The sequence below is a fragment of the Chiroxiphia lanceolata genome, chromosome 7 (assembly GCF_009829145.1).
Source record: "Chiroxiphia lanceolata isolate bChiLan1 chromosome 7, bChiLan1.pri, whole genome shotgun sequence".
NCBI lineage: Eukaryota > Metazoa > Chordata > Aves > Passeriformes > Pipridae > Chiroxiphia > Chiroxiphia lanceolata.
This window is the reverse complement of record NC_045643.1, coordinates 5,703,522-5,730,701: the sequence shown is the minus strand read 5'-3', so window position 1 is coordinate 5,730,701 and position 27,180 is coordinate 5,703,522. Positions and strand designations below refer to the sequence as shown.

At 44.3% G+C, this 27,180-nt stretch overlaps 1 protein-coding gene and 1 long non-coding RNA gene across 2 annotated transcripts in view; one reads left to right on the top strand and one right to left on the bottom strand.

Annotated features, from left to right (window-relative positions):
- ERBB4 (erb-b2 receptor tyrosine kinase 4) overlaps positions 1 to 22,732 on the top strand; it is a 610,912-nt gene extending 588,180 nt beyond the window's left edge. The window contains exons 26-27 of the mRNA XM_032693564.1: positions 11,495 to 11,786; positions 14,311 to 22,732. Coding sequence (XP_032549455.1) covers positions 11,495 to 11,786; positions 14,311 to 14,747 — 729 coding nt within the window. The 3' untranslated portion in view covers positions 14,748 to 22,732. The remainder of the gene's footprint in view (positions 1 to 11,494; positions 11,787 to 14,310) is intronic.
- LOC116789588 lies at positions 21,324 to 27,153 on the bottom strand. The gene is made up of 3 exons (XR_004358094.1): positions 26,627 to 27,153; positions 25,499 to 25,632; positions 21,324 to 21,932 (listed from the first exon to the last, which is right to left on the bottom strand). It is a non-coding gene; the product is annotated as an uncharacterized LOC116789588 (long non-coding RNA).
- Positions 27,154 to 27,180: the final 27 nt, after the last annotated feature.

The following is a 27,180-nucleotide window of genomic DNA, read 5'->3' as shown; positions in this document are numbered from 1 at the left end:
GGAGGTTCCAGCTCCCTGGAAAGTATCACATCCTTCTTTCTCCAAGGATTACAGAGATTTATGAAGCTGCAAGGCTCAGATATAGTTTAGCATTTCCATCACACCCACACTGGCTTCATATTAGCACGTCCTGGGGACCTGTGCTGCTGGGAGCAGAAACACACACAGGGTCTGGCCTGTAACAGTGGCCTCTGTTATGAAGTCCAGTCTAAGACTGCTGCAGCTTTTAAATAAAAATTAACATCCTAAGCTAAATTGAACTCTTTCACTGGATCTGAAACTCTTCAGTTGCAATTTCGGCTCTTTGGCTTTTTCCAGTTTTTATTTTTCACTGTCTAGGGATGCTCTAGAAATATGGAGTTTTAGACGCTCTGTGCTTCTGAGAGATAAGCTGAATTCTCAGCAGTGTTTCCATGAGCACAGGAACCCAGCTTGTGCTCGAGTGTCCTACATTCACATCCATTAGATGATTCATTCACGTATTTATAATGAGTACTGTCCTGTGTGCACAGAGATAATACTAATACAGAAAGCACTCTGTGTACCCCATGATGCCTTTAGCTCTAAATCTTTGGCTAATTCCTGCTGAAAACTGTCTATACTGTTTATTACTCGTTGATACTGTCCCTGTAATTTTATTCCATACACTGCATATCATGCAAGCATCTCCCAACCCTGCAATTAAATATCAAGCAATTTTTTTTCAGGGATGTCTGATCCATATGTCCAAGGAGACTATCCTTCTTGGCTAAAGTGGACTGTGCTACACCAAAAGCCAGTTTTCAGTTCTCTGAGCAGTATCTGGTGTGCCATTGCAGCAGTCCTGGTGTGGCCTTAGATCTGGTGGTGTTGCATGGCTGAACATCTGAATACATCTGTGGATAAAAAGGTTATTCCAAAGAGAAATCAGGGAAGAAGTTATGATTAATTTATTCTGGTTTCTAAATTTGAAAGGTAGCCTTTTTCAAATCACAAGGTAACAAAAGGGATGGTTGCTAGTGATTTTCATATGTGTTTCACGTCAGTGTGGTGTATGGCATCTTTTCTTCCCAGCTTATCACAGACAATAGGGACTGTTCACTCAGTGGGATCACTACCAGAATTAAGTGACTTTTATTAGACTTTATGTAAAAGGGCTGAATTTCTTAGGCATCTGCCTGTAGTGCTCCAGTGGTAGATCAGATCTGAGGTCTAATATGATCTCCTTTACACACTGAAATACAGCAGGCTGTAAGCTGTCTTCAGTTACAGGTGGAAGGAGGGATTTTGGAGAGCAGGCGGGGAGGCACTTCCCAGAGTGTCAGCTCAGCTGGGCTACTGTGAGAGGTACTGCCAACTGCAGGTGAGGAGAGCCAGCAGTTGCTTATAGCATCCCTTCCTCTTGGCAAAGCAGGCAACAGGAGGGAGTCATGATTTGACCACAGTTCGCCTTTGTCCAAGTAGCACCTGGTCCCCATTTCTTTTTCTGTAAGGAAAAGTTAAGAGTTCCTGCACAAGCTCTCTAGGTAAATTATTTCTCCAGGAGTGTCCTGGCCACATGGGATGGATAGCAGTAAAGCTGCTTCATCCTAAAGTCAATACAAAATTTGTGTGAAGAGATATCAAGGCTCGATGGGGCCATTGAAAGCACTTTGTCCAACCTTCTGGCATAGCATAGCCCAGAGCCTTTTGTCTCTTAATTTCTGAATCAAGTGTAAAAATTCTGTTTGAGGTGGAGTTTGTCTTTTAGAAAGACTGTCTTAATTGTATCAGGTAGAATGGAAAATACATCACAGTGTAGAAAAGTCTCACTGGGCAGTTAATGCTGACCTTTTAGGAGGGTTTGGACCCTGCTTCTGTCTGCAATGCACCCTTTTTTGTGCTAGAGAGCTACCAGTTATCAAAAACCTCTTCTGCTTAAAGGGCTAAATAAGATAGTACCATTTGTATATGTTTGCTGTTACAAGATGACAACAACTGTCTTTTCATGTGGTTTGTTCATGGTGTTTGCCACCCTTCTGCTTCTGCAATACCTTCCCAAAACTATTATGACCAAATCTCTTAACTGTGATGCCTGTTACTGCAGTCTGTCAGTTTGTGGAGTTTTTTATTTATTTCTATCCCATTTCATTAATTCCTTCTCCTTAAGAGGTGATAAAAGACTCTCTGAAAATCTTAGTAGTAATTGTTTTGCCTTCCTGCTAGACTCTGTCACTTCCTTATGCAAGTGTGACAATGAAATCTCCAATGCCAGAATAGATGATCTTGTAAATTAACTAGACATTGCTTCAAAACATTTTATAATGATTCAGTTTGTTACACTGACAGTAACTAACACTACATTAGCTCTCTTGCTTTTTGAAAAACTGTTTGATTAGTTAGTAAGGTTTATATGAAGCCATTCTGTATGACTTCTGTTGAATACTGCATTTTGTGTTTTTCTAGTAGAGTCTGGGCAACTGGCTGCATTTACTGCCTTCAGACTTTTAGGGTAATTCTGGAAGTCCTACCAAGCTGTCTCTCAAGATCTCTAGTTCCCATTTTATGCTTTCCTTAGTTTTAATGACATCCCAGTGGTAGGAAGCTCCTCTCCGTTCTGCTCTGCCTTTTACATTAAGCAGTTCCCAGTAGGTGTTAGTGTTTTGTTAGTGTCTGGTGGACCACCACAAGTATTTTACCTACCATCATTTTTTTCTTCTGGGAAATTCCTCTGTGTCTGTTTCTAGCCTTTGTTAGAAGTGTGGATAGCACCAGACCATCTTTGTCCATGAAAAGCAGGAAGTAAACCCAGACTAATACTAGTCAGCCAAATTTCATTGCTCAGAGTGAAGAAGTAGTGAGAGCAAACATACAAAAATACAATGTAAAATACTTTACATGAAAAATTATTTCAGCCTTAATAATCTACATGGAAAAGGAAAGCTTCTCACAAAATATGTATATTTAGAACAGGAGTATTTAAATACCTTTTTAAAATGTACTAAGTTTGCCAGAGGAGGGGATAAGAAAATTCAGATGGAGGACTCAGAATAGATGATGCCCAGCTTTTCACAAAAAATTCTTTGGAAGTACTTTATGGCAATTGGTTTCTTGCTTTGCAGCCAGGCCAGCTGAAATCAATGGTATCTCTCAAGGAGTAAGCCCTTCTTAGCCTGAACTGTTTATCAGGACCAACTTGTTGAATTGCCTCATGGTTTTGCAGGTCAAGTGCCTTAGAACAGGACTTTTTTAATGTGTTGGCTATTTTCTCATGCATTCAGGCATATAGATTTAGGGTCAGACTTCCCTAAAGTATTGGAAGCCATTTTGGTTTCTACAAATTTAATACGTATTTAGTAACAAATCACTCCCTCACAGTACTTTCTGCAAGTTACTGTTCAGTGGGTCTAGTGGAAGAGACTGTAGCTGTGTACTGCTTCAAATCTTGATGTGTGAGATGTAAATTCATTGAGCTTTAATATAAACTGGTTTAAAATCAGGCAGCATCTGCTTAATCCATGAATAGCTGCTGGCTGTGTTAACAGTCGAGAGAGCTCGCAGCTGATCTATTTTCTTTTCTCTCTTGAAAAGAAAAAGTCAATAGATATAAAAAGAGTAAGTAATAAATATTTCTACACTGCACTGATGAGGCATTCTTGGAAAACAGCAAGCTAAACAACTCTACATAATTCAGTAGATGGAAGAGTGGACTGAGAGTCAGGAAATAATTATGAGAGCTGAGAGAAAATTTTCCTTCTATGACAAGATGTGAAGCAGAAATTTTTAGTGGAAAACATCCGTTTGCAAGTATTCATATTTGTGATTTTCTTAAAATATTAAAAGTATACAAGGGGCTGTGATTTGGAAATGCACCTGGAGGGGCTCCAGGAAGTTGTCATTTAAACATCTGTCTGCCTATGATGGTTGGGGCCCCCGAGGTGGAGAGTGCCGTCCTCAATGTCCCATGGCAGTGGGACTCCTGGGATAATGCTGTGGGTGTGAGGTGGCAGAAGGACTCTGGAGCAACCTGTGCCAAATACTGTACTTTCTAAACATACATGCAATGGAGTTGAATGGCAGCACAGCCAAAAAAATGGCCTTTGTTAGCCGAAGTAGAGTCTGAATTTCTTGTTAAACGCTGTGAAAGGGGAGGGAAAAATAACTCTCAAAGCTATAAAAAGGCTCTCCGAAAGATGCAGTGGGGAGAAGTGGGAGAAGGCACAGATGAAGTTTAGATTTAAGATGTTAAAAAATGATTATTTTATCCAAATCAGATGGGGGGTTAGTTCTTTTAGAGTATTATTGCCACCAGAACCTCAGCCCTGCTCTAAATCAACCCAGCATCTCATCAAGAAGCCTATTCTTTGGTATAAGAGACCAAGAGTGCACAATTACTGGTTTCTTTTCCCCCTTGCATAATAAAATGGGGAGATTATCATCAAGTTTCTATTCAGATTTTAGGAAGGCTTTTTTATTTTATTTTTAAAACCCATCTTTGTCTGTAAGAGCTCCCTGTTCAGGCCAGCATGCTGTAATGATTACTGCTGTAAAGGCTTCAGTGGAGATGTGCTCTATTTCATTCTCAATGAGGGTTGATGGCGTTTCGAGAGGCTCAGAATATCCTTTGATTACTGTATAAAACAGACTGAGGGAGATGGCAGTGCAGCATGTGCATAGGAGGGGGGCCATTGCTCCCAGGATCACTCATCAACTTTCTTTTGTGCCTTTTTTTTTTTTTTTTGTCTTCCATGTCGCAATCACAAATCATGGTCGTGTTGTGGTTTTGGTCCCATGCCCCGTCCTCCCTCCCTGTTTTGGGATTTGAAGCTTGAGTTTTGTACAGAAAAGGAGCTGCTGTTGCTGCTCCTGTGTTTTGGACAGGTGCTGCAGCATATGAACAGGAGCAGTGCCTTGACCCCTCTCTCCCACGGGGAATTGATAGAATAGCTAGGAAATGGTATGTTGTCCCTTCCAAACTGTGGGGAACTGGTCCAGTGTTAGAAGCTGCTATTTACTGTAAAGTGTCTTGGAGACTGTATTAAAAAAGGAGTGACAGAAAGCTAGGCATGGGTGACAGGAAAAATATAGGAGTCAAGGAGATTGAAAGGGAAAGATAGACAAGAGCATGCTGTCTCCCTTCCTGCTTTCCTATTTGACGCTTGTGGTGCATTAACACAAAATAATAGGGAAAAGGAATCCTTGCGTCTTCATGCTTGTATCATGCTTAGATCAAACTGCATATTGTGCCAGCTGAAATCTGTTTGCCAGCCAGTCAGAAGGATTAGGGTTTCTGAGGTTGGGAGAACAGGGGGTTTCCAAGGAGAGCTTTTGATGCCATATAGCAGGAGAATCTTTTATTCCCAGCCCAGGTATAGGAGATGAGTCTATGGAAAAGCATTTCACCTTGTTTCCCTGTCAGTGTGCCTGGATACTGGGGTTTGTGCCCAAATTGTGCATCTCTTAAGAGGTTATTTTCATTGGTGGTCTTGTCATCTTTTACTCCTTTACTTGGTGAAGTGTTACACTGTACATGGTTTATGTCTGGTATTTCCCAGTAACAGCACAGGAAGTACTCTGTGCAGTATCTAGGTTTGTTCTTTCTTATACCACTATGCCAGGTTTGTGAGGCATGTTTTGTTCGTGATATATGCCATTCACTGTTCACAGTCCAGACTAAATTACTGCTAGAAGCCTGTATTCAGATTTGGATCTCCCACTGCATATGGAGAGTTTGTAAGTCTGAAAACAGACTCTTTCTCTCTTATAGGAGACAAAATTGTGCAAGAGAAAGTTTGAATGACTGATCTGAAGCTATGAAGTCAGTCAGTACTGGCCTGAACCCAGGTGGCCAGTGAAACACTCCTACTGATTTTGAACAAGTCCAGGGATGCCTTAAACCCAGCACACCGCCAGGATATGGTCTGTCACATCCAACTGACACAGACAGCCTGTGGGAACTGAGTTAGAGCTCAGGCTGCCTTCAAATCTTCCCTGTCCTCTGGCAAACAGCAACCAGAAAACACTTACGTACAGAAAAGTCTTATTCATTGTTTCTTCTATTTATTTTTTCCCTCACTTAACTGGATGTTTTGTGTCTTGATTGTAGAAGAAGCAATTGTTAGAAACTGGAGCAAACACTTAACACAGCATGGTTCTTACACTGGTTTCTATATTTGTGATCAACATTCAAGGTAAAACATGTAGACATATTTTGAGAAAAGTTAATGCTGGAAAAGTGACTGCGAGTTCATCACTTCCAATACAGGCCAGCAATGACCTTCTCCTGCCGAGCCAGGATGGCAGTGATGCTGATGGGAACTTTCCTCCACCATCCTGGAGGAAAGTGCTCAGTGGGGAATGGAGTTTCCTTAAGAATGGTCAGGAGCCCAGGCTGAACAAAAGAGAGAGCATGAGGAATGCCAGACTTGTGCCAGGTAGTGTGAGCTGTAGGGATGGATATGCTTGAACTGTTAGGGCCCAGGGAGGCGTCTAATCCTTTCTTTTTATATACAGCCCTTCTCTGTGCAGGGGCTGGGACCAGAAACCCCCAGAGGTCTGCAAAGCCTGATAGAAATTACTATACAAATAGTATTTCATTTCTGTTTAACATTACACAGCCATCGCATGGTGTGTGTTTTTTCTTTGATTTTCATCTCAGACCTGTTTGCTGGGGGCTCTCTGGAGCAGGGCAGAGTAATCTGTTAGTTCTGTGGTCAGAGGGAAGCAGGACTGCACCCAGGCAGAGGTGGCTGTTCTTCTGGGATGGTCTTTCCTATCTGAATTTCAGTTCAGACCAGTAGTAAATACCAGGCTACTCCCTTGGAATATAGCTGGAGTTTACTTGGGGCTGTCGGGACAGCTCTGTGTGCTTTGCCTGTAGCCGCACCAAAGCATCCCAAACATTATTTAGATCCACTCACATAAAAGAGCTATCCTCCTTCCTAGAGAACTGCTGGAATTTTGGTGCTTGCAGCAAGATCTGCTCAGTCTGGTATTTTAGGATGCTGTGGTTTGGTGACTCAAGCCTGGATACTGCCTTGGCTTGAAATCAGGTAAAGAGTTTCTAGGGTAAGGAAGAAAGTGAGTTATTTCTGGAGACACTCAGCCCTGGACTGAATTGTTACAAAGAAGTGTTGCAGAGCTTGATCAAAACAGATAATCTCTTCAGTTGCCTGAGGCATGGACTATGAGACTGAATAGGACTCATAAGGAGCATCCATGTGAGAAGGTGGGAGTGTTTTACTCCTGCTTTATGGTTTGGTCTTTTTTGCATGCAGGAGCAGAAGGAGAGTGAAAGAGAGCTGGGTTTCATGCAGGTAGGAGCACTATCAGAGTAGGTTCAAATGTGTGTGTGTACACTGATGTTGCCTTTCCTTCAGTAAAGAAAAATCTTTCAGTCCTGTGAGCTTAGCAGGCTGCTTAAGAACAAGAAACAGCAATAATTGTGGAACCCTATAAAATGCATATGCACATAATGGTGGATGACAAGCAAAACCAGCTCTGCAGCAGCTTGGGGGCTGTTGGGAGTCTGTGATAGCCAGCAAAGTACGGGGGGACCAGATCATGCTGTAAATAAAGTCCTGGTTCTTTCTATTTGGTGATAGTCCTGTACCACCCGTTGCCTGACAGCAGCACCACATCACTGAGTAGCTTCAGCATTTCTTCCACCTGAAACATGCCATGGGTTCAGCTTTGAAGGCAGCCGTGGTCAGCTGGAGTGGGATGAGCCGTAGCATGGGCAGCAGGACAGCCACAGCTCTGGGTGCCAGGCTCAGGCACAATGCTAGTCCCAGATGGAGAGAGACAAGGCAGAGGCATATTCAGACAGCTACATGAGTGGCAGGACCCAACATAGCTTTGATTTCATTACAGTTTAACACACAGCTAGAAAATATTATGTCCCTGATATAAAGAAGGAGATATTTACCTTTGGGAAATTTGAGAAGCAAGGAATTGGAAAATTAGATTAATGAATAGAAAGCAATAACACAAGCCAATATTCACAGAAGTGTTGTTTGCTGCTCTTTTATCAAGGCTTATTTTACACAAACGTTAGCTGTTACAACAGCTGATGCATCACTGGTGTTTCATACCAGAGGGCCTCAGAAAAGGCTTAACAGGACATTTTCTTGGGTTTTATCTTTTCTCCCTGTTGTCATGTTTTTGCCTAAAATTCAATCATGGTATCAAGAATGAAATCTTGGGCATTACTGATCAGTGCAGTTCATGGGCACTTAAAAATCCATGGCTCCTTCTGGAGCATGCTGAGAGTTTCAGTGTCAATGGACGTGTGCACTCCACAGCTGATGGATATAACACACATTACACTATCAAAAGGGAGTCAGTACTGATTTATTTTATTTTTTTTTAAGTATGCAAGTTGAGGCTTTTTAAGTAGGCTTATGTAGTGAGGTCTTTAAGCAACCAGACTGAAGCCTGTCTCCATCTCAACGAGCTAGAGATGATCATTCAGGTGACTTTCAGGATCAGAAATACAAAAACCTAGAGCTTCCCAGTAAAGGAACATCAGCTCTTTTTTTCAAGATAGTATTTAAGATGCAAAAGCAACACTTCCTCCACACTCCCCCCAAAAAATCAAAATCAACAAAGTTAATTGGATTGCACATACAAAAGAAGTGATATAAGTTTTACCTGGAAAAATCCAAAATGTATTTTCTTCTCACAGTATCATTCATGCCCTGAGCAGTTGGCTGAGGATAGTTATCTTGGAAGCCTACAAAATGATGACCTCATGTTGGAATTAGCAGGCAATTTAAGGACATTTAAACAATTATATTACGTTTTCAACCCCACTAAATGACAGCTGTTTTCTTTGCCTCCTTTTTTTGTATGGAATAGTGGCCACAGGGCATTAACTCACGGAGATAAACAGTAAAGAAGTAAAAATATGTGCAGACAGCAGTAGTTTGGAGAAGGGCCGTATGTTAGGGTCTTTGTTATGGGTGTTTAGTACAGAGCTAAAGGGGAGACATGAAAAAATACCATTATTGTGATCTTAGTTGGCAAGTCACTGACTGGGAACAGTCTTATCAGCACAAATAGCAATAAATGCGTTAATGCCAGTCCGTTCTCTCCTGACATCTTGGGACAGGACTGTGCTAAGAGAGCCTGTTATTACAGTGTTACAGTTGCAGAGTAGGTATTTAAATGGTAGAGTCACAGCCAAGAAGATCTAAAGATAGGACTGTGGGTTTAGCCTTTCATGCTGAGCATGGAGCAGAGCCCACGGACACTTAATGTGGCCATCCTAGAACAGTATTTTTTTAAGCTGCTAATGATCTAAATAATTACTGGCAGAGGAACATAGCCCCGTGTGGTGAAGTCCAGCCTGCTGACAAAAGACCTGCTTTTCCAAGTTACCTTTAAAAGATCACAATGAGCTGGGAACTGAAACAACTCAAAGAAAGTTCTCCCCTTCTTCAACCAGAAGCAAGGAACTACAAGTGGAAATTCATGGGAGTGCCTGTGTGAAAACAGAGAGATGTAAATGAGAGCTGTGTAATACGGCACGGTGTAGTACTGGATAGAAAAGGGGCTGTTACAGTCACTGGGTTTGTGTCTATGAACAGCAGGCAGCAGCCAGCTCCCATCCCCTGCACAGAGCACTAACACAGCATTGCTACAGCCCTTTTTACTTTTGCAGTCTAGGGGTTGCAGCCACCTTGGAAGACAGAAGAAGGAAACCCCTTCTTCAGTCTCACAGCCTGCAGGTGCAAGGGAAGGAAACTGGCAGCTTTGCAATGAGGGTAGAGGGCTCTCAACAGAGCTTTGGATTCCTCGCTGTTAAGAGAGTTGGCTCTCTCTCTAGTCACCACTTTGTATTCTTTCTCTGGATCTTACCTGTAATCATCACTTTGCCTAAAACTTTACCACCCTCCATGGACTGTAGTTTACTGCTTACCTGTCTTCAGTCTTCTCTATCTTTTTGGAGTAGATGAAAAGCTGGCCTGAGTTCAGGTAAATACGAGATCAGAGGGTAAGTCAAAGGCAGGTTAAGTCTCCTGCAGTGCAGTGTCTTACAGCCATCCATAGATGTTTCACAGTAGCATCTGGCAGGCTCAGGGGATGTTTTTTATCCATTTGTCTAACACATTCTGCATTGTAACCTGTCATTGCCCATGTGTCATTACAAGTGGACTGTAAATCTGTAGGGGGTTCAGAAGGAATTTGACCTCTGCAATCAGAGCATCTCTAGTTTTCAAGGTCTTCCCTGATTAAAGGGATCTTCCCAATTGTCCCAAGCAAACCTTTTACACAAGCCTGCCAAGTTAGAGGTTTGCTGCACAGTCTGTATCTGGCTGTGTATTGGTGTCTGTTCCCTTCCAAAAAGTAACTTCTGGTAAAGTGTGTTCTGTTCCCTCTTCTGTTACAGCCTTCACTCACAGTGTGAGCTGAAGTGTGATCAGTAGCTCTCCCTAAGACTAGTGAGACACACAGCTTGTTGTTGTGGGTGAGACATTTGCACATTTGCCATAACTGAATTCTTTGAATTTGGGATCCAGTTAGGAAATGTGACTGACATGCTTGTTTCTCCCCATTAGCTCATGCAGCTCATGTGACTTGTTTCATTCATGTGACCTCTTGTTACATATCCATCATCCATTTTTCTTTCCTATTAGAGTGAAATTGGACACAGCCCTCCTCCTGCCTACACCCCTATGTCAGGAGTAAGTATTTCACATTCAGCTTTCATCCTTTAGGTTTTCTGCCTTCCTTTACTACTTTTTTTCTGTTTCAACCCCCTTTTTCCTGCATAAATGACCTAAAAGACAACAGGAAATGAAATGTATACAAGAGCAATCAAATATTCAAGATCTCCACACTCAGCCTGGGTTTGTATGCAAACTCTATGGACCCACAGCCAAAAGACTGCCAACTTTTCTTGAAAAAGTGTTTAGGTAACAGGCTTGGTTGAATCTGTACGTTTTTCCTTCTTATCTACAGGTCATGATGTTGAAATTTCTTTTCATGCCCTTGCTGACAAGCAAAATGGTCATTGAGTTGAGGTGCCAATACAAACACAGTTCACCAGCCTGAAATGCACTTCCTGATGGAATTACACAGGATGTGGGTGACCCTGTGATTCACAGCACAGTATGCCCTAAAAGAATGCCACTCAGGAATTAGCAGAGATGATAATGACTCCAGTCAGGAGATTTCCCTAACATGAGGTTTAAGGGTTTCTCAGAAATCAGAGGATGTTGCCAGAGTAGTAGAAGAGGAGATTCCGTGTTTTCCTCCTGCAGCTGTGTATGTCCAACCTCCATATGCTTAGTAGGAGACAAGTTTCCTGCCCCATTTCCAGCACTGAGCACCACTGGGCAGACGGATGCTTTGCCAGTCCACAACAGAGCCTGTGCTGCTGGTGATCCCACAGCACGGGGAGACAAGGCTTCACCTGCCAGGTGAAATGCATTATTGAGTAAGTGTGCCAGGAAAGGCACAGGAGCACAGCGATGACTTGCTGTTGAACCCTGTCCCCTCCTTTCCCATGCTGTCTTCTCTTTTCCAACAGAACCAGTTTGTGTACCGGGATGGTGGCTACACTGCAGAGGTGCCGATGCCATACAGAGCTCCAGGCTGCATAATACCAGAAGCTCCAGTTGCTCAGGGGGCCACAGCAGAGATCTTTGAAGACACTTGCTGTAATGGCACACTGCGAAAACAAGTGGCAACCCTGGCAAAAGAGGAAAGCAGCACCCAGAGGTACAGTGCTGACCCCACAGTCTTCATGCCTGAGCGGGTCGTCCGGGGAGAGCTGGATGAGGATGGGTACATGACACCGATGAGAGACAAACCTAAAACAGGTAAAAAATAGTCTTTCTGGTCTAGTCTGACTGCATTCCCTTTGCACATCAGCAGCTTTTCATCAAAAATGGCTCTATTTAGTTACCCAGCAATGTTGAAGCATTCTGACTAAGTTAATATTTCTTCACATGGGGATTTGGTTTTCTTTTCTTAATTTTCTGCTTTAAAAGCTCAAATGTGCCAATATGTCAAGTTTGGTAATTCCCCCTTTTACTTTTTTTTTTTTTTTTTTGAGAAATCACAAGAAGAATGAAAGAAAACGAAATCTCTTTCTTATCCAAACTCAAATCTTCAGTTATTTCCAAGAAAAGGATCTACCTTTGGCCAGCCAGAGTACCCACTTTGCTTTGTTTATTGATTTTTATTTTCATGGCATCATGTTTGATAAATGTCATGTTGAACCTATCAGAGAACCAGTATACACAGTTGGCATTTTATACCCAAGAGAAGTTTAGGATTGAAAGAACAAGATGTGCTTCAGAGAGACCATCACTGCAAGGTGTTGATTGCCTAGATCTGTGCCAGCTCATCGTGCTGCACTTCCCACTTTGCCATCATTCATTTCTTCCTTTTTAAATAGTGACAGCCATTATTTAGATGTAAGGGTATGTGCCATTACTAATTTGCTCTCAAACCTTTGCATTACCTTTAAAAAAATTAATTAATGCAAATGTAAATGCCAAGTCACTAGTGTGTTTGCTAAGAGTTTGGAAACCACTTATCCTTTGTGTTACATGGTGGGAATGGAGCAGTAGCAATTGTGGAGTCCACTCATGGACCTGCACTTCAGCAACCTCCTTTGCAGTGAGAGCTAGTTTCTGTGAGCCCACACACATGTTGAGATGTGGGTGCACCCTGGAGATCCTCAGAGTTCCCTGAACAGAAGCTCCCTGAGCCCTTGGGGATGTGGCAGTAGCAGCTCAGGAGAAAGCACCTCCTTCCTGACTCCCTGGGCACAGACACATGCAGTGTGTTCTGTCCCAGCTGCAGGGTTCAAATCAAAGCACTTCTTGGCTCTCATTGCTAAAAAGCATACATTCCCACTGTGCTTTTATACCCAAGTGTGTGCACATGTGCCTGCTCACCTCAGATTCAGTGACATTTTAGCTGCCTGTTCAAAGGTGTGCACTGGGTCTTGAACTTTTGCCTCTAATATTTTTGGCCCCATCCTAGATAAAACCAGAGCTGAAGTGAAAACCATGACCACCCTTGTGGCAACAGGCAGGGCCTATTTCCTTGCAGGCAGGACTCTGTGGTTGGGGTGTCTGCAGAGCCCCTGACCAGCACCATGCTGCTGGAAATGGAGGTCTTGTGTTGGCATCCACTGTGGCACAGACAGGCTGAGAGCATCCCTCAGAAATGGTGGTGGCCTGGAGACTCTGGTTTGTACGGAGGTGAAAGGCAGAATTAATATTGGAAGTGGGTTTGATTTGATGATTTCCAGCCTTGAATGAACTGGATACTTTGACATCTTGCTGCAAGGGTCCCACCACCAGATGCTCTTGTCCCTGTGTTGCCTCCAAGCTGTTCCCTTTGCAGCCCACTTGCAGGTGACCTTCTCCTGCCCAGCCCCATTGGCTTTTCTGTTCTGCAGTGAGACCTCATCACACACAGAGCATGGCAGAACATGGCCCTTGGCAAATCCACTGCTCCGTGGCTCAGTCACCTGTCTGTGACTGTGGGAGAGCCCTTACTAGGTGCACATTTTTAACCTAGGACAGCCAATCTCTTTATGTTTCTCTTCCCTCCCCACCTCCTGTCAAACTTTCGATGCAAGCAAGCAAGCATTTTCCATTTCCCAGCATATGCCTTAAAACCTTTCTGCAGTTCAGCTACAATTTTTTTGTGGTTTTAATCCACAGCAAGTGATTTGAAGCAACTGTAACCTGCTCCAAGTCCTGTTTTGCAGCTGATGTAAGGCTCTCTTTTACCCTGTCCAGGGCTCATTTGAATCATTTTTTTAATAATGCTTTGAGGCCCTTTGTCCTTCAGGGATGGAAGGTTTTTAATCAGGAAAATTGTTCTGTTAGAAATGAAGCTGTCTTAGAAGTTAGCCCTTGGGGATGGGTTTTGTGCAGAGAGGCTTAACTAAGATTTCTATAGAGTTTTCCGAATGGAAAGACTGCAGAGCAGAGGGTTTGCTGGTAGGTCCAAGGTTGCACAGAGAGAGTCAGCAGCATAAGCAGAAGTCGGTCAGTATGTTTGGATCTGTAGATCGTGTAGTGAGAAGTCCAGAATAGCACACAGGCTATGGCTCAGTGAGAGCCAGTTTAGTTGGCCAGTTTGATGAGTCAGTTTGTCTTCTGAGGTCTCTGTTTTAACCCATATTGTCTGTTTAGTTTGTAAATACTTCACTTTTTGCTAGTGTGTGTTCAACATATTTGGCTCCTGATCCCATCTGGAGTTTTAGGAATGGCTGGGATAGAGGACTCACTAGTTCAAGTGCTGTTTCTGGTCACATGATACTTGCTACAGAATGGATTACTCCCTCTCTTGGCTGATTTATTTTTGATATTTCCATAGATTACCTAAACCCAGTGGAAGAGAACCCATTTGTTTCCCGACGAAAGAATGGAGATCTCCAAGCTGTGGACAACCCAGAGTATCACAATGCTCCGAACGGGCAGCCCAAAGCAGAGGATGAGTATGTGAACGAGCCATTGTACCTCAACACTTTTGCAAACACCTTGGAAAATGCCGAGTACCTGAAGAACAACTTGCCAGACAAAGCCAAGAAGGCCTTTGACAACCCAGACTACTGGAACCACAGCCTGCCCCCACGAAGCACCCTCCAGCACCCGGACTACCTGCATGAGTACAGCACAAAATACTTTTACAAACAGAATGGACGGATCCGGCCCATTGTGGCAGAGAATCCTGAATACCTCTCCGAGTTCTCCCTGAAGCCTGGCACTGTGCTGCCCCCACCGCCCTACAGACACCGAAATACGGTGGTGTAATGGCTGCGGTCTCACAGAAGTGGAAAGGCAACCCCTTTTAGCTGCCTCACTCTTTCTCTCTTGCTCTCCTTTTCTCTCTCTCCCTGTCCTCCCTCCCTCCCTAACCTCCCTTCCTCCCTCCTTCCCTATCTTTCTCCCACAAGCTTCCTCTTCTTGCCAGTTCACTCATTTTTGATATTTCTAAGTGAAAGGATGTCTTGGAGTTGACTGCAGATTGGGTTGGGAACCTGAAAAGAAGGAAGGAAAGAGACTGAAAGAAGGCATGTACAACCTGGCCTTTCTCACTCTTCACAAATCCAGCGGATTGATACTCAGAGAAGCCAGTGGGCACCAGAAAAGGCCAGTGGCAGTGTTGCCTGCTGTTGAGTTCATTCTCAGTGGTTCAACCAGACACTGTAGGGAAAGCCACAGAGCAGCTGATTCTTTCAGCAGGAACTGATGAGAGTCTGTACAGCATTCGTGGAAATCTCAATGCAGTTTCCATCAGGGTGAAAAATGGACAATTTTTATATCCTGTGTGATAGCATAGTAATTGAGATTGAGAATCCAATTTCTTTCTCTAACACTTTCTATCCCAGCAACTGAAAATGGCTAACGCAGCTTTTCATAAACATTCAGGTCTTCATTGTGGTTTTCCAAGAAATGATGATGTGACTCCCTTATATGGCTAAACCCTTCTTCTGAGCCACACCATGATTTTGTGCCAATTCCCAACCACAGAGACTCCCACTCAGAACTGGTACATGACACAACCATTTTTGTATATGTGCCAACAGGACAAAGACTTTAAACACAAATCCCCTTTCAGAAGAGAGTAACAAAACCACACCTCCAGTGTGTTCTTTTTGAAGCTAAAAAACAGACCAAGAAACCAAGATTTGTACGCCAAAAGCTTTGCTTTCCTGTTTTATACTGGCTGGCTTTAAACACCTCAAAAGACCTACACTAATTCTTCTCTCTTTTTCTTCTTCATGACCATGAAGGGAGTTGGGGATGCTGTCAGGCAACACTGAGGACAAGACAGAGAACTGGAGAGTTTGACAGGGGTCCTGGAGTCTGTGGAGTGGTGGTGGGAAGAGTCCTTTAAACTGGAAGACAGATACTGGACTGGAGAAAATGCACATAGTAGTTCACTGGAAAGTTAGTTTGCACTTAAGCTATGATTTTATTTGAACTGTTTTCTGGATTTTGAATGAAGCAATATGGAAGTGACCAGCAAAATACAAAATAATAATTTTAAATTAAAAAAAAATAATTATTATATGTAAAGGATGACTGTGGAAATGCCAAAATGAAGCAAATCAAGTCTTTGGAACAATGTCTACCAGCTCAGAGAGGCTGATGGATTGACTGCTTCAGAGAATACAGTGACAGACCAGCTAGGTCTTACTCCTGCTGTGCAAAGGACAGCAGAGCAAGGCCTGGAATGGGTCAGGGGAGGCAAATGTCCTGCTCTGGCTTACAGCACAGAACAATGCCTTTTTTCTAAAAGGAAGATTACTCTGGCACAGAAGATGGTGCATATGAGGTTTGAGAAGTCAAAACGTGCATGACTCGGAGAGCTTTCTGTCAAAAATGTAAATAAGTATGAGTCAGTCTCCTTGCACTTAGTTCTGCTTTCATCAACCTCATTTTTTAGGTAGACACCCCCACCCTATCCCCTGGCCTGCTCCTCTTTGAAATCTCTTTCAGCCAGAGTTCTGGATGTTTTTAGCAACCTGAGGCAGATGGAGCTGGGAAGGAAGGTGTAAGGGCCGGAGACACCGATGGCTTGCTCCTGACTCACCAAGACCTGTGTGTGTAAGAGCATTTGCATACCTACTTCCCACCAAAAATCTTAAGGAACTAGTAAGTACCTTTGAAGATCTGCCTGTCTCTATCCACCAAGGTTTTTAAAGGGGAAGAAGCAATACTTGATGGATGGCAGTCTTGGGTGACACAACAGTATTTCAGTTTATGCACTTCAGTTCTGTTAGTCAAAGATCTTTGGGGTGACCTAACCTGGCAACAAAACCAGCAACAACCAGTGGTCTGGATATAGCATCACCCTCCTCTGAATTCCTGCCATCCCAACAGCTTGCCACCTTTAATCTGAGGAAAGCAGAGGGAGGAGTAAGAAACAAGCAATAGTTACCCAAAGCTTGGTGGCTCAGGGTCAGCTTGAGTTATGAAGAGATTTCAAACCTGGGTTGGTTGTTACTCTTGTAGACGGAAAACAAACTGTGTGTAATCACAAGTCTGGTTCAACCAATAACCTGTTTCTGCATTAGGTGTGTCCAAGTCAGCTTGAACCACCCGGGGGGAGGATGTTAAACCTGTAAACTGAGTATGTAGCTGAAGGGTCTGAAAACAGCAAGAACAGGTACAGATCTTTGGGCTGTTCAAAGGAGTGCTGGGTCAAGTGGCACCAAGGTGGTTTGTCGTGGCAGAACAAAACAGCCAACAGATGACTGACAGGGGATAGATGGTTACCATCCTGCATCTGAGAGGCTGTGCCAGAGAAAGGGGTTGATTTGTCCCTAAGTAAGTCTTTTTACTGAGTAACTCCTAATGGAGAAAAAAAATTAAATAAAATCCCAGCACAGGTCACATGCTTGAATTCAGAGGTGTTCTCAACGGCTGCTGGGGCAGAGGCACACACACCTTTGGAGCTGGGCAGGATGATGCTGGGATGTAGCTGCTAACACAAGGTGAGGCCTGTTTGTTCCTCTGGTAGTTAAGTAGTGCCAGTGTTGGAAACAAGCCCGCCGAGTAATCCAAATGTAAATATTGGTGGGGTTTAACAATTTAACATTTTATTTCTTACAAAACTTGAATTATTTATTCATTTGTTGACTGTGGGTGTACTATAATATATTAAGTAGTGTGGAAATGCAGAGGTTCCTGGAAGTGAGGCAGCAGGAAGGCTGGAATGGGACCTGCCTTTGGATAAGGCTGACTGGCAGCCAGGCTGACCAGTGCCAAGCCGTGCTAGCTGGGTCTGGAATAGCAGAGGGTTAAGGAACAGTGATTTGTGATCAGGGAAGACTCCACACACAGGTTTTTTTTGGATTTTTTTATTTTTTTAATTTTCTGAGCTGCTGGTTTGAGTGCAGTTGCCAAAACTGGCCCTTAGATTTCCTGCTATACCAGTAGCTGACCCTTGCCCAGCAGATGAGCCTGCCTGGTTCTGAGGCATCTGGTTAAACGGCTTCTTCTCCCTAGTAAGAGCAGTAGTTGTCTGAACACAGCCCACGGACCTGCCCCTCTCCTCTGGAAGAGTAGTTCTGAGCTATGCTGGCAGCTTTTGTCTCTTTGACAAGGGAAGTTTAACCATGGTTGAAGGTAAAAAGGGAAACTGAGAGCAGAACTGTTTGGCTGCTTTAATCTGATCAGCAGAAACATCTGGCTGGCCCTAACTCATGTCTTCACCTCGCTGGGTATCACTGCTTGCCTTGATGAGAGGAATTGGGTAGGTGCACATGGCAAAATCATGGCAACATTCAACTATACTATGGTGTGAAAGATGAGGGACAGGCTCTTCAATGAATAATGACAGGTTTGGGAGAAAAGCAGGTATTTCCACACACAAACTGTATTTTGTCAGCACAAAGCAGCAGGTGAGTGCATCAACAGAAGTACTTTGGGGTAATTCACTCTCTAGTTCTACAGAGAACATGGAACACTTGGTTTTTATGGATTTTTTTTAATGCAGTATTTGTGAATGTTCTCCTTCCCTGTATCACGGCCTGAATGACAGAAGAGCGACGACCATCTTCTGAAGAGCAAGTTTTTACCCAAGTGTGTATCAGCCGTTGTCCAAGGCACAAAGAAACACACTAAAGGAAAGAGAACAACAGCTTATTTTTTCCTAATCTCTTTCAGTGATACTTGTCTTAGCTGTTATTATCTACCTGAGGGTTATTGCAAACAGACGTGGATGCTGGAGTTGATTGACTTGCTCTAACACAAAGGACTGAACAACTTTTAAGTTCCCATCTTCAGCTCTTTTCGAATTTTTCTTTTTCTGCAAAATAGCTGGGAGGGATTCTTACATGGTCACTCACTTAGATGTAGCAGAGTATTTACAACTTGCTTTCAAACAGGTCATCTCTCGCAGGCAATAAGAGATGGAAATAAACCTGAGCTAATATCCGCAGTAGGAGCCACCATGTGGGTCTGTTTCAGGTACCTTGAGCTCAACCCCGAAATCTTTTCCTGTGTCCAAAGATAGGATGTGTTAACCCTGGTTGTACTACTTATTTGGTAGAAAATGTGTTTCTTGACTGCAAGACTTATCAGCAATGATCTGATACCAGTTTCCACTAAAGACTTGTGAGGGAGAGCATTTCCTTCCCCCTCAGCCACGACCAATCCCAGCCTAGAAGCAAAGAAAATGACAACTCTGGAAGAGCAGCTCAGCCATGACTCTGTGGATCCACTCTTTCCATAGCTTTAGGTAGAGCTGGGCAGTACGGAGGAGAAGTACAAGCTGTGAGGTGAGGCAGCCTAGAAATACAGCTTGGTTTTGGGGATGGATCTATATGGGAACCTCAGATATTAAAGGAAAAATCTTTTTTGTTTGATGGGGTGTCTGCGTAGGTGTTGTGCATCATGGTGGCAGCTAAAGGAATGACAGGATTGTTTGAACTCCTTTATTCCATCTGGGAGATCAGGAGACTGGCACAAGTCAGGCTGCTGGTTGTGTAATTCCTCAGAGTAACTGAAGGCATCCCAGTAAGCTGTGCTTCCCTGGCAGCCCTGTGCACTGGGGGCAGGTGTGCCCTTCTGGAAGGGGTAGCAGCCACTGCAGCACCCACAAGCATGGGGACTCGGACACTCACACCCTGTATCTGCCCACCCTCTTTGGGGGAGGGAGTGGGAGCACCAGAAGTGCTCAGGGCCTCGCCACTGGGCAGCACCCACTTATTGGGATGGGTGTTTCCCTCATCTTGTTCAGCTTGTGTCTCAAGGCTTCCTCCCTGATTTCTCAAGCATGTTTTAGAACTATGGAGCTCAGGTTGGTGTTTACCTTCTTGGAAGGCTGGAGAGTGAGGGATGGAACAGAGGATTTAACATAAATGAGAGCCAGGCCTCTGGTTATCAGTCACCCATTTGGCTCTTAGAGAGCACCTCAGAGGGGACGCTGTCACCTCGAGTTCCCTTCTCAAGACTTTTTCAAAAGGTGGTGATACACGAAGACTCTGCTCATTTCTAGCTCTGTCACTTGCAATATTCTCACTGCTGTGAACCTTAGACTTCTGCTGCTGACAAAACAGCTCGTCTGTGGTTACATAAAATCTTGGATTTGGGTTCAGATTGTATTTTAGAAAACCAAGGCTGTGCAGGCTGGGGTGGTTGGTGGAATGCTCATGCTTCATCATGTGCAGGGAGCTGTGGTTGTCTCACTGTGCAGTATCACTGTGTGTGCAAGATTCCCTCTTTTATTTTCTGCCTGTTGCTGTTTGTTACACTGGTAGAAAAGGTCATCAGCATTACAAGTGGGAACGAATAACAGCTTTGTGGCTACAAGCATCGCTATAAAATGTCAAAAAATCATGTCTCCACCTTTGTTTCAATTTTTTTTTAGCACAATTTTATTTTACCACTATGTGGATTAGTAGGTTGTTCTGATGGTGGATTCATTGCTCTTGAGGAAATCATGGACAGGTGAGGCTGTTGTCAGTGGTGCTTGCAGTGATGGTTGGGATCTGCCTGTAGGTTTGGACAATATATAGCATCTTTTGGGAAACTTTGTGAGTGTTCAGATCTGCCTGATGGTGGTGGGAGTTGCTTGAACTGTAGCCAGTCTTACCTCCTAAGCAGAGCCAGAGGGATGCCTTCCACCCAGAGTATCCTCCAGCTGGGGTCTGTGCCAACAGGCCAGGAAAAGGTGTGAGGGGAAAACCCAAGGACATGATCCCAACAGAAACAAGAGGAGTGAAAGCTGCTTTTTTTTTTCTCCTTTTTTTATTATTTAATTTTAGGAGTGAGCTTTGTGGGCCTTGGTTGAGAGGGGTTTTAAGGGGAGCTTTGTAAGGCATTAGGCAGTGTGAGTAATTACATCCGAGTTCTTCTCCCCTCTTCAATAAAAAAAGCCATGAAATTGTGTTCCAGCTGTGTTGTGGATGACCCCACCAGGGCAAAGGCACATCCCACCCAGCACCTTCTGGCTGGTGGCTCAGGTGTGACCAGGGCCACAGGTACCTGGAGCCATTGGCTGTCGTTTGCCAGCAGTTTGGGCCCCAGCCCAACCTTTGAGCCCTCTTAGAGGGAAAACACTGTATTGTCCATAGCACTCCGAAGACTAAACCCTTTTGGGATAACCGCGGTACTGAACTGTGACTGGTATTTTATAAGTTCAGTGTAGATATGTATGCCGTTCTTTCGAGGTAAGGTACTCTGACATATGTAGCATAAACTGGTCCTGCTGTTAAATGGGTCGATTATTAACTGAGCAGCTGTGTAGGGGGTAGCTAACTTTGAATGCACAAAACCACTGTTCCTTTGGATATGGGACTGGAGGTAGGTGCTGGGTACTTGTCTTTTTGTGGTGGGGTAATGTAAGAGGAGAATGAAGGTCAATGAGAAAACAAGTAATTTTTTATAGCATTTTAATGTTGGAAATTGATACCCATTCGATACATTATTCACAATGGTTTTAATCCCTTTTGTTGCCCAGTTTTTGCTATTTCCCCAACATTCTAAGCTGGAATTTCTAAAGAGGTAGCAAGCCTAGTGTAGGGAAGGGAAACTAAGGGGAAAAAGAAGTCTCCTTCTAAGAACAGAGGTAGCCAAATTGTATTTCCTGACCTGGTGGTCCAGAACCACCAAGTTTTTCTGATGAGGCTCAAATTCCCAGGCCTGGAGGATGTAATTACTGTCCCCTTGGAATCAAAGGGTCCCACCAGGAGAAGACGCAGGGATAGCACCGAGCTCCTGGGAGAGACCCTGGTCATGGTGCCTGCAGTCACTGCAGCTAGTCCATCCCAAAGGAACCAGCCTGGCCACCAAATGGGAGATGGCCCTGACACAGAGATGGTGGGGTGTCTGGGTTTTAGCCAATTCTCCGTGTTCTCAAAGCACAGAGAGACAAAACAAAAATACTTCTGCCTTATGAAGTACCTTCAGAAGAAGAGAAGTGTCAGCATGTTGGGGAAGACATTCATTTCTTGCAAAGTGATGCATTCAGAGTTAGCTGCCTTTCTGAAATAAAAATAAAAAAATACAAAAACTACTGTATGTTACTTTGAAAATGTGAATAGTATTTTTATAGCTTGTTAAAGACACAGCTAGTTGCATTTGTAAATAAGGATAATGTTGCTTTTATTTTCCTTGTGGACACCATTATTTGGAACATAATTGTCCTTAGGGTTGATTTGTATATAGGTAATTTGCTTGTGATTTAAGCCGCTCCTCCCTCTTTCCTTTCTCTCCCTTCCCACTCTCTGGTTTTGTTTAGAAGTACCATTTTTGGCATTCTATGTGATTCTGTGTTTTAGCACTATTGTGGTGTGTTCAGACTTTCTGCACTTGCTTACACAGTAGGATAAGCCAATTGTGTGTGGCGTAATGTTACTTTAACCTTTTGTTCCTCATATTTTAGCTATCGAGGATTATACACTGCTAAAATACTTACTGACCTGGGTTAATATTAGCATAATTTAGCATAATTTCCCTTCTTTTCATGGTTTCTTGTTTTTTTCTTTTTTTCCTTCCCTCCCCTTTTGTCTTGTTTGGAGGCTGGGAAGAAACCTGTGGATCTTCTCTTTGTGTGGTTCTATTCTCCCCCTGCCCATGTGCCAGCCCCGAGTTTCTCCTCATGGCCCTTGGGGTAGAGCTGTATCTGTTTGTTAAGGCAAATGTAGACTGCGACCCACCTTGCATCAACCCACACTCATCCCAGCTGAACAATTTGAGAACTGTTCTGCCTTTTTGTTACATGAATCTGTCAGAAATATATTTTTAATTTAATATAAATGAAATTCAATAAAATATGAAACAAAGTCTCTGTGCACATGTGAAATCTCTTATTGGGGGGCTTGAGCACTGCCAGTGCCACGGACTTCCCACATTCGTGGCCTCAGACCCTGTTTGGGGAAAGCCCTGGGGTGGCCCTGAGCTGGGGCAGCCACACAACCCAACACACACCCCTACACACATCTCCACCTACCCACACACACACACAACTATCAACCTACAGACACCCCTACATACACACTCCCCCCCACACTGCTGCACTCAAACCCACACTCACACACACCCCTAAACACCCCCCCCCACTGCCCCCAGTCTGCCTCACTGCCCAGAGAGCATTAGCCCTGCATTACCAGGCCTCTGGAAAGCATTTTACATTTATCAAGAAACCGTAAAGGTCATTTGGCTCTTTGAGGCGCATTTTAAAACACTCCAGTGTCCCTGGATTGCAACTCTTTCTTTCATGAATGACCTCAACATTTTATCCCCAGCAGCCTCAAAAGGTCATTGCAGACACACACAATTCCCTGAGTGGCTGTGCCAGCGCTGGTACCTTCTCTCCTACCTTCGGGGAGCGCTGCCAGGAGCACAAGCTGTTTGTAACAGTACTGCTTGCTGAAGGGGGGTTAGGGTAACATTATTACGCATTCATGCTTTACAGCTGTAGGTAATATCAACTATATTTTCCATGGGGGGAGGAGGGGGGAGTTTGAGGGAGGGTAGGTGAAGCAAAACAGTGCTGCTGCAAGCCCGCAGGATGGCAGGATGGCAGCAGGCTGTGGCACTGTGCCCCTGGCACTGCATCCATCTCCACACCACGGACCCCTTCCCTTGCCTGGCCTGCGCCCAGGGGCACACACGCTCTGAAAGGCTCCAGCTAATGAAGTACCACACAGAGGAAACAGTGCCTGATGCAAAGGCTGAGATTTGACATCACGAAACATCTTCACAATATAACATCAGAACTTCAGCAATACTTCAGAATAAATAAAGACCAGAGACACGAGCAATACAAGTTTTAATACACACACCTCCCCCCACCCCCCTTTCCCCAAGTGGGTTTTATTTACCTGACCAAAAAAGTAAAAGAAAGGAGTAATCAACCCACTATTATTATATATTAATTTAAAACCCTCTGCAGCTCATTCAGGGAAACTCAGCAAAGGCCATGGAATTCAGGTGTTCAAGGTGGGACTAAAAAGCACAGTTTAGCTTTTGCAACCAGTTTCATGCTGCACTAATGGGGATGAAGTTTTCTGCAGCCCTGTGTCACTCATGAATCAAATGGACACAGGCATATGAAATTACTTAAAACTGAGGCCTCATTGCTGAAGAAAGTTGATCTTGCAGCCACCAAGGGGATGTCCCAGTCCATGGGCCACCACATAACACCCAGACTGCCTCAGCAGCCACAGAGAAAATTGACATGGAAGATGGGAGCTGTGACACGATGGGGGACAGGGGACATAACGGCAAATTGTGTGGGCAGTCATGAATGTCTGTGAGAATAATTTGCCCCTGGAAGAGTTCCCAAGACTGCAGGGAGCCTCCACATCCTCCAAGAGATAATACTGCTGGGAACACCTGGGTTAAGTTCCCTGGCACACCTGCAAGCCCAGCTCAGGGAGCTGGCATGAGTCTTTGTAGGTCACTATTTAAAAAAAAAAAAAAAAAAATTAGAAAACTCTTCCCATGCTATTTGCCACCCTCCATTCCAAACCATCTTCCCCACCGGAGCAGGGCATTGCTGGGTTTAACTCCTACCAGTCAAGTCTGTCTAAAGTCCTTGCTCAGCAACTCTGAAGGGACACCATTCCATACCTCCAACCTGTCATGCTTGTTCACCTCTCCAGAAAGAGCAGCTGACAAACAGCCAGCACAACTAAAAACAGCCTCCTTTACTTACCAGAAAAAAAAAAAAAAACAACAACCACAACTGTAAAAGTGTGTGTTTCTACTCCTACACCCCTGCCAGTAGCTAATGCTGGGGGTCACCAGAGCACTGGGACAACAGGAGTGGGCTGCACAAATCCAGGAGGTGTCAAGCACATGTTAATCATGACCTTTAACACAGGCCATATGCAAAAAGCAGTTAAAAACCCCAAAGTAACACCAACACCAAGTAAAGCTGTGTAGCAGGCTGGTCTTAGCAAACTCCAGCTACTGCCCTCTCTCTGCTGCACTCTCCTGTTATGGGCCAGCAGTGAAATAAGAGTTTAACACAACCTTCGAGCTCCCAGCCCTTCACATGACCCTCTCCACCATGCTGGATCACAGAGAGACAACATTTGGGCAGCAGAAAGTGATTTTGCATAAATGGTATATAAACTTTCTGCCAAGACTGTGCCTGTCCCTGTGATAAATCCTCTCCCCTACCCTTTGCGCTTTCCACAAAACAAAAAGCCTTTACTATTATTATGCAAAGAAAATCTGTATGAATTGCTTCCTGCAATGCATGGGCAAGTCAACCAGATTGTAGCAACAAGCAAAGGAGTCATTTCCTTTCAGCCATCCCCACAGTAATCCTCTTTTTTTCCTGTCACACAGGGTGTGTGCTGCTGTGCCCCATTCAAGGGCCTTGTGCAGAGCTGAACGGATGAATTACTACAATGGAAACCACAGAACAGAAACAGTCATGATTTTTCAGACCCCTGTACCAAAACGTGCTCCTGGCAAGGCAGGGAACAGGGCCAGGGGTGGGATGGGAACAGGGGAGGGCAGGGGGTATGAAGAAACCACTGTACTGAGTGAGAAGCCAACTGACTGATCTCTTTTGTGACCTGCCGCTTTAGCACCTGTGCCTTTCTCTGTTTCTCTGGTTCTGACGGTCCAGTTTGGACTGAGGACTGCAGAACTCCCCCTGCCTTTCTCAGCAGCTGAACTGTGGCTGAAGGCATCACACACTGCAGCACAGCACAGGGAAGGCAACCTGGAAAGTAAACATGGACACAGCTCCAGTGAAATCCAGCTTGCCAGAAGCAGGATCCAACTACTCAAACACCAGGTCGGTCAACAGTGAGTGGTCCTGTGCACCATTGCCTCTGAGGGGCACAAAGCATCCCCTGGGGATGGAAATGACCTGTCCTTCACTCCTCCTTTTCTATGTATGGGAGCAATTTTCCACAGAGGAGTTGTTTCCTTCTTCTATTACCTTCTAACATAGCAGATGACACATTTGGGCTCCCCAGTTGATTACTACACTAAATGCCACATCACTGCTTTATGTTTCAAAGGAGCTATGGCACCCCAGAATCCTGCCAAGCCAAGGAAAATAAACCATAGTTAAGGAATACATACTTAACGTGGCTTAACGCTGAATAGTGATGTCAGTCTTACCCAAAGGCCACCCCACCTGCACCACTGTCTGTAAAATATCATTTCCAAATGAGAAATGCAGCAGAAGCCCCCCCCAGTCTGTGCCTGTCAGGGTGCTGCATCTCTGCTGCCAGTCTGCAGGGAGCTGTGTGCCCTGGGCATGCTCAGCCCCCCAGGAGCAGGGTGATTCCCTCAGCTAACGTGGAGTTCTGCCAGACTTAGACAGGAATTGTTTGTGCATCTGAGGCAGACAGATTGCATGTCCTACCATTAGATGTATTGTCTCGGCCAGAAGAGAGAAATGAGGCAAGAACTTTCTTTTTCTGTCACTTTGTCTGCTCTGTGCAGGATTACCAGATTATGCAGAAATATCAAGCAGCAGACAGTGAAATGTTTGCACTGCATTTGCATTTTTTACAGAGAAGAGTAAAATGTGCTCATTTTGATTGAATGCATCTATAACCTCAGGGGAGAAAATGATCGTATATGGAAGGTAGGAGCAACAATGAGTAATTTTCATGTGCTGGTCCACAGCACAGTTACCATGGCCTGAGCTGGCCCCCAAGTACCATGAGCCAACACTGGTAGGCCCTGGCTTGCTCACTGACCTCAGGGAATGGGGCACAGGCCCAGCAGACTCTTCAAAGTGTCGCATCGAACGTAGGTGGACAGACTGATTAAAGCAGCTTTGGTGAGCACAGAGCTGTGCACACCAGAGCCAGAGAGATGGATCATTTTGGCTGGAAGAGACCTCAGGTTTGCTGCCGCTCCTCTTCACACAGCCTTGTGCTCTCCAGGAATGCCCAGGGGTGTTCCTGTACTGATGCCAGCGGAGTCCTCCTCATGGCTATGTGACAAAGAAAAATAATTCAGTCTCAGTAACTTTACTGTTCCCGCTGTTTTCTTTGGTTCTGTAAGCCATAACAGTAGCAGAGCAACCAAAATCTATGAGCAAGGAGTTTCCTTCTTCTGATGGGTTTTGCTGTCAGACAAATTTACAAAGAAGTTTGCAGGTGGGCTAAAGCTGTGCATTTGCAATGGAAATCAGTAGAGGCAGCTATCAGGGCACAGCATGTTTCAGCATGTTTTCTGGGACCACAGGAATATGGTCTCCAAATCTAGGGTCTCCTGAGGAATTTAATATCTCCATCCTCCTTCCTGT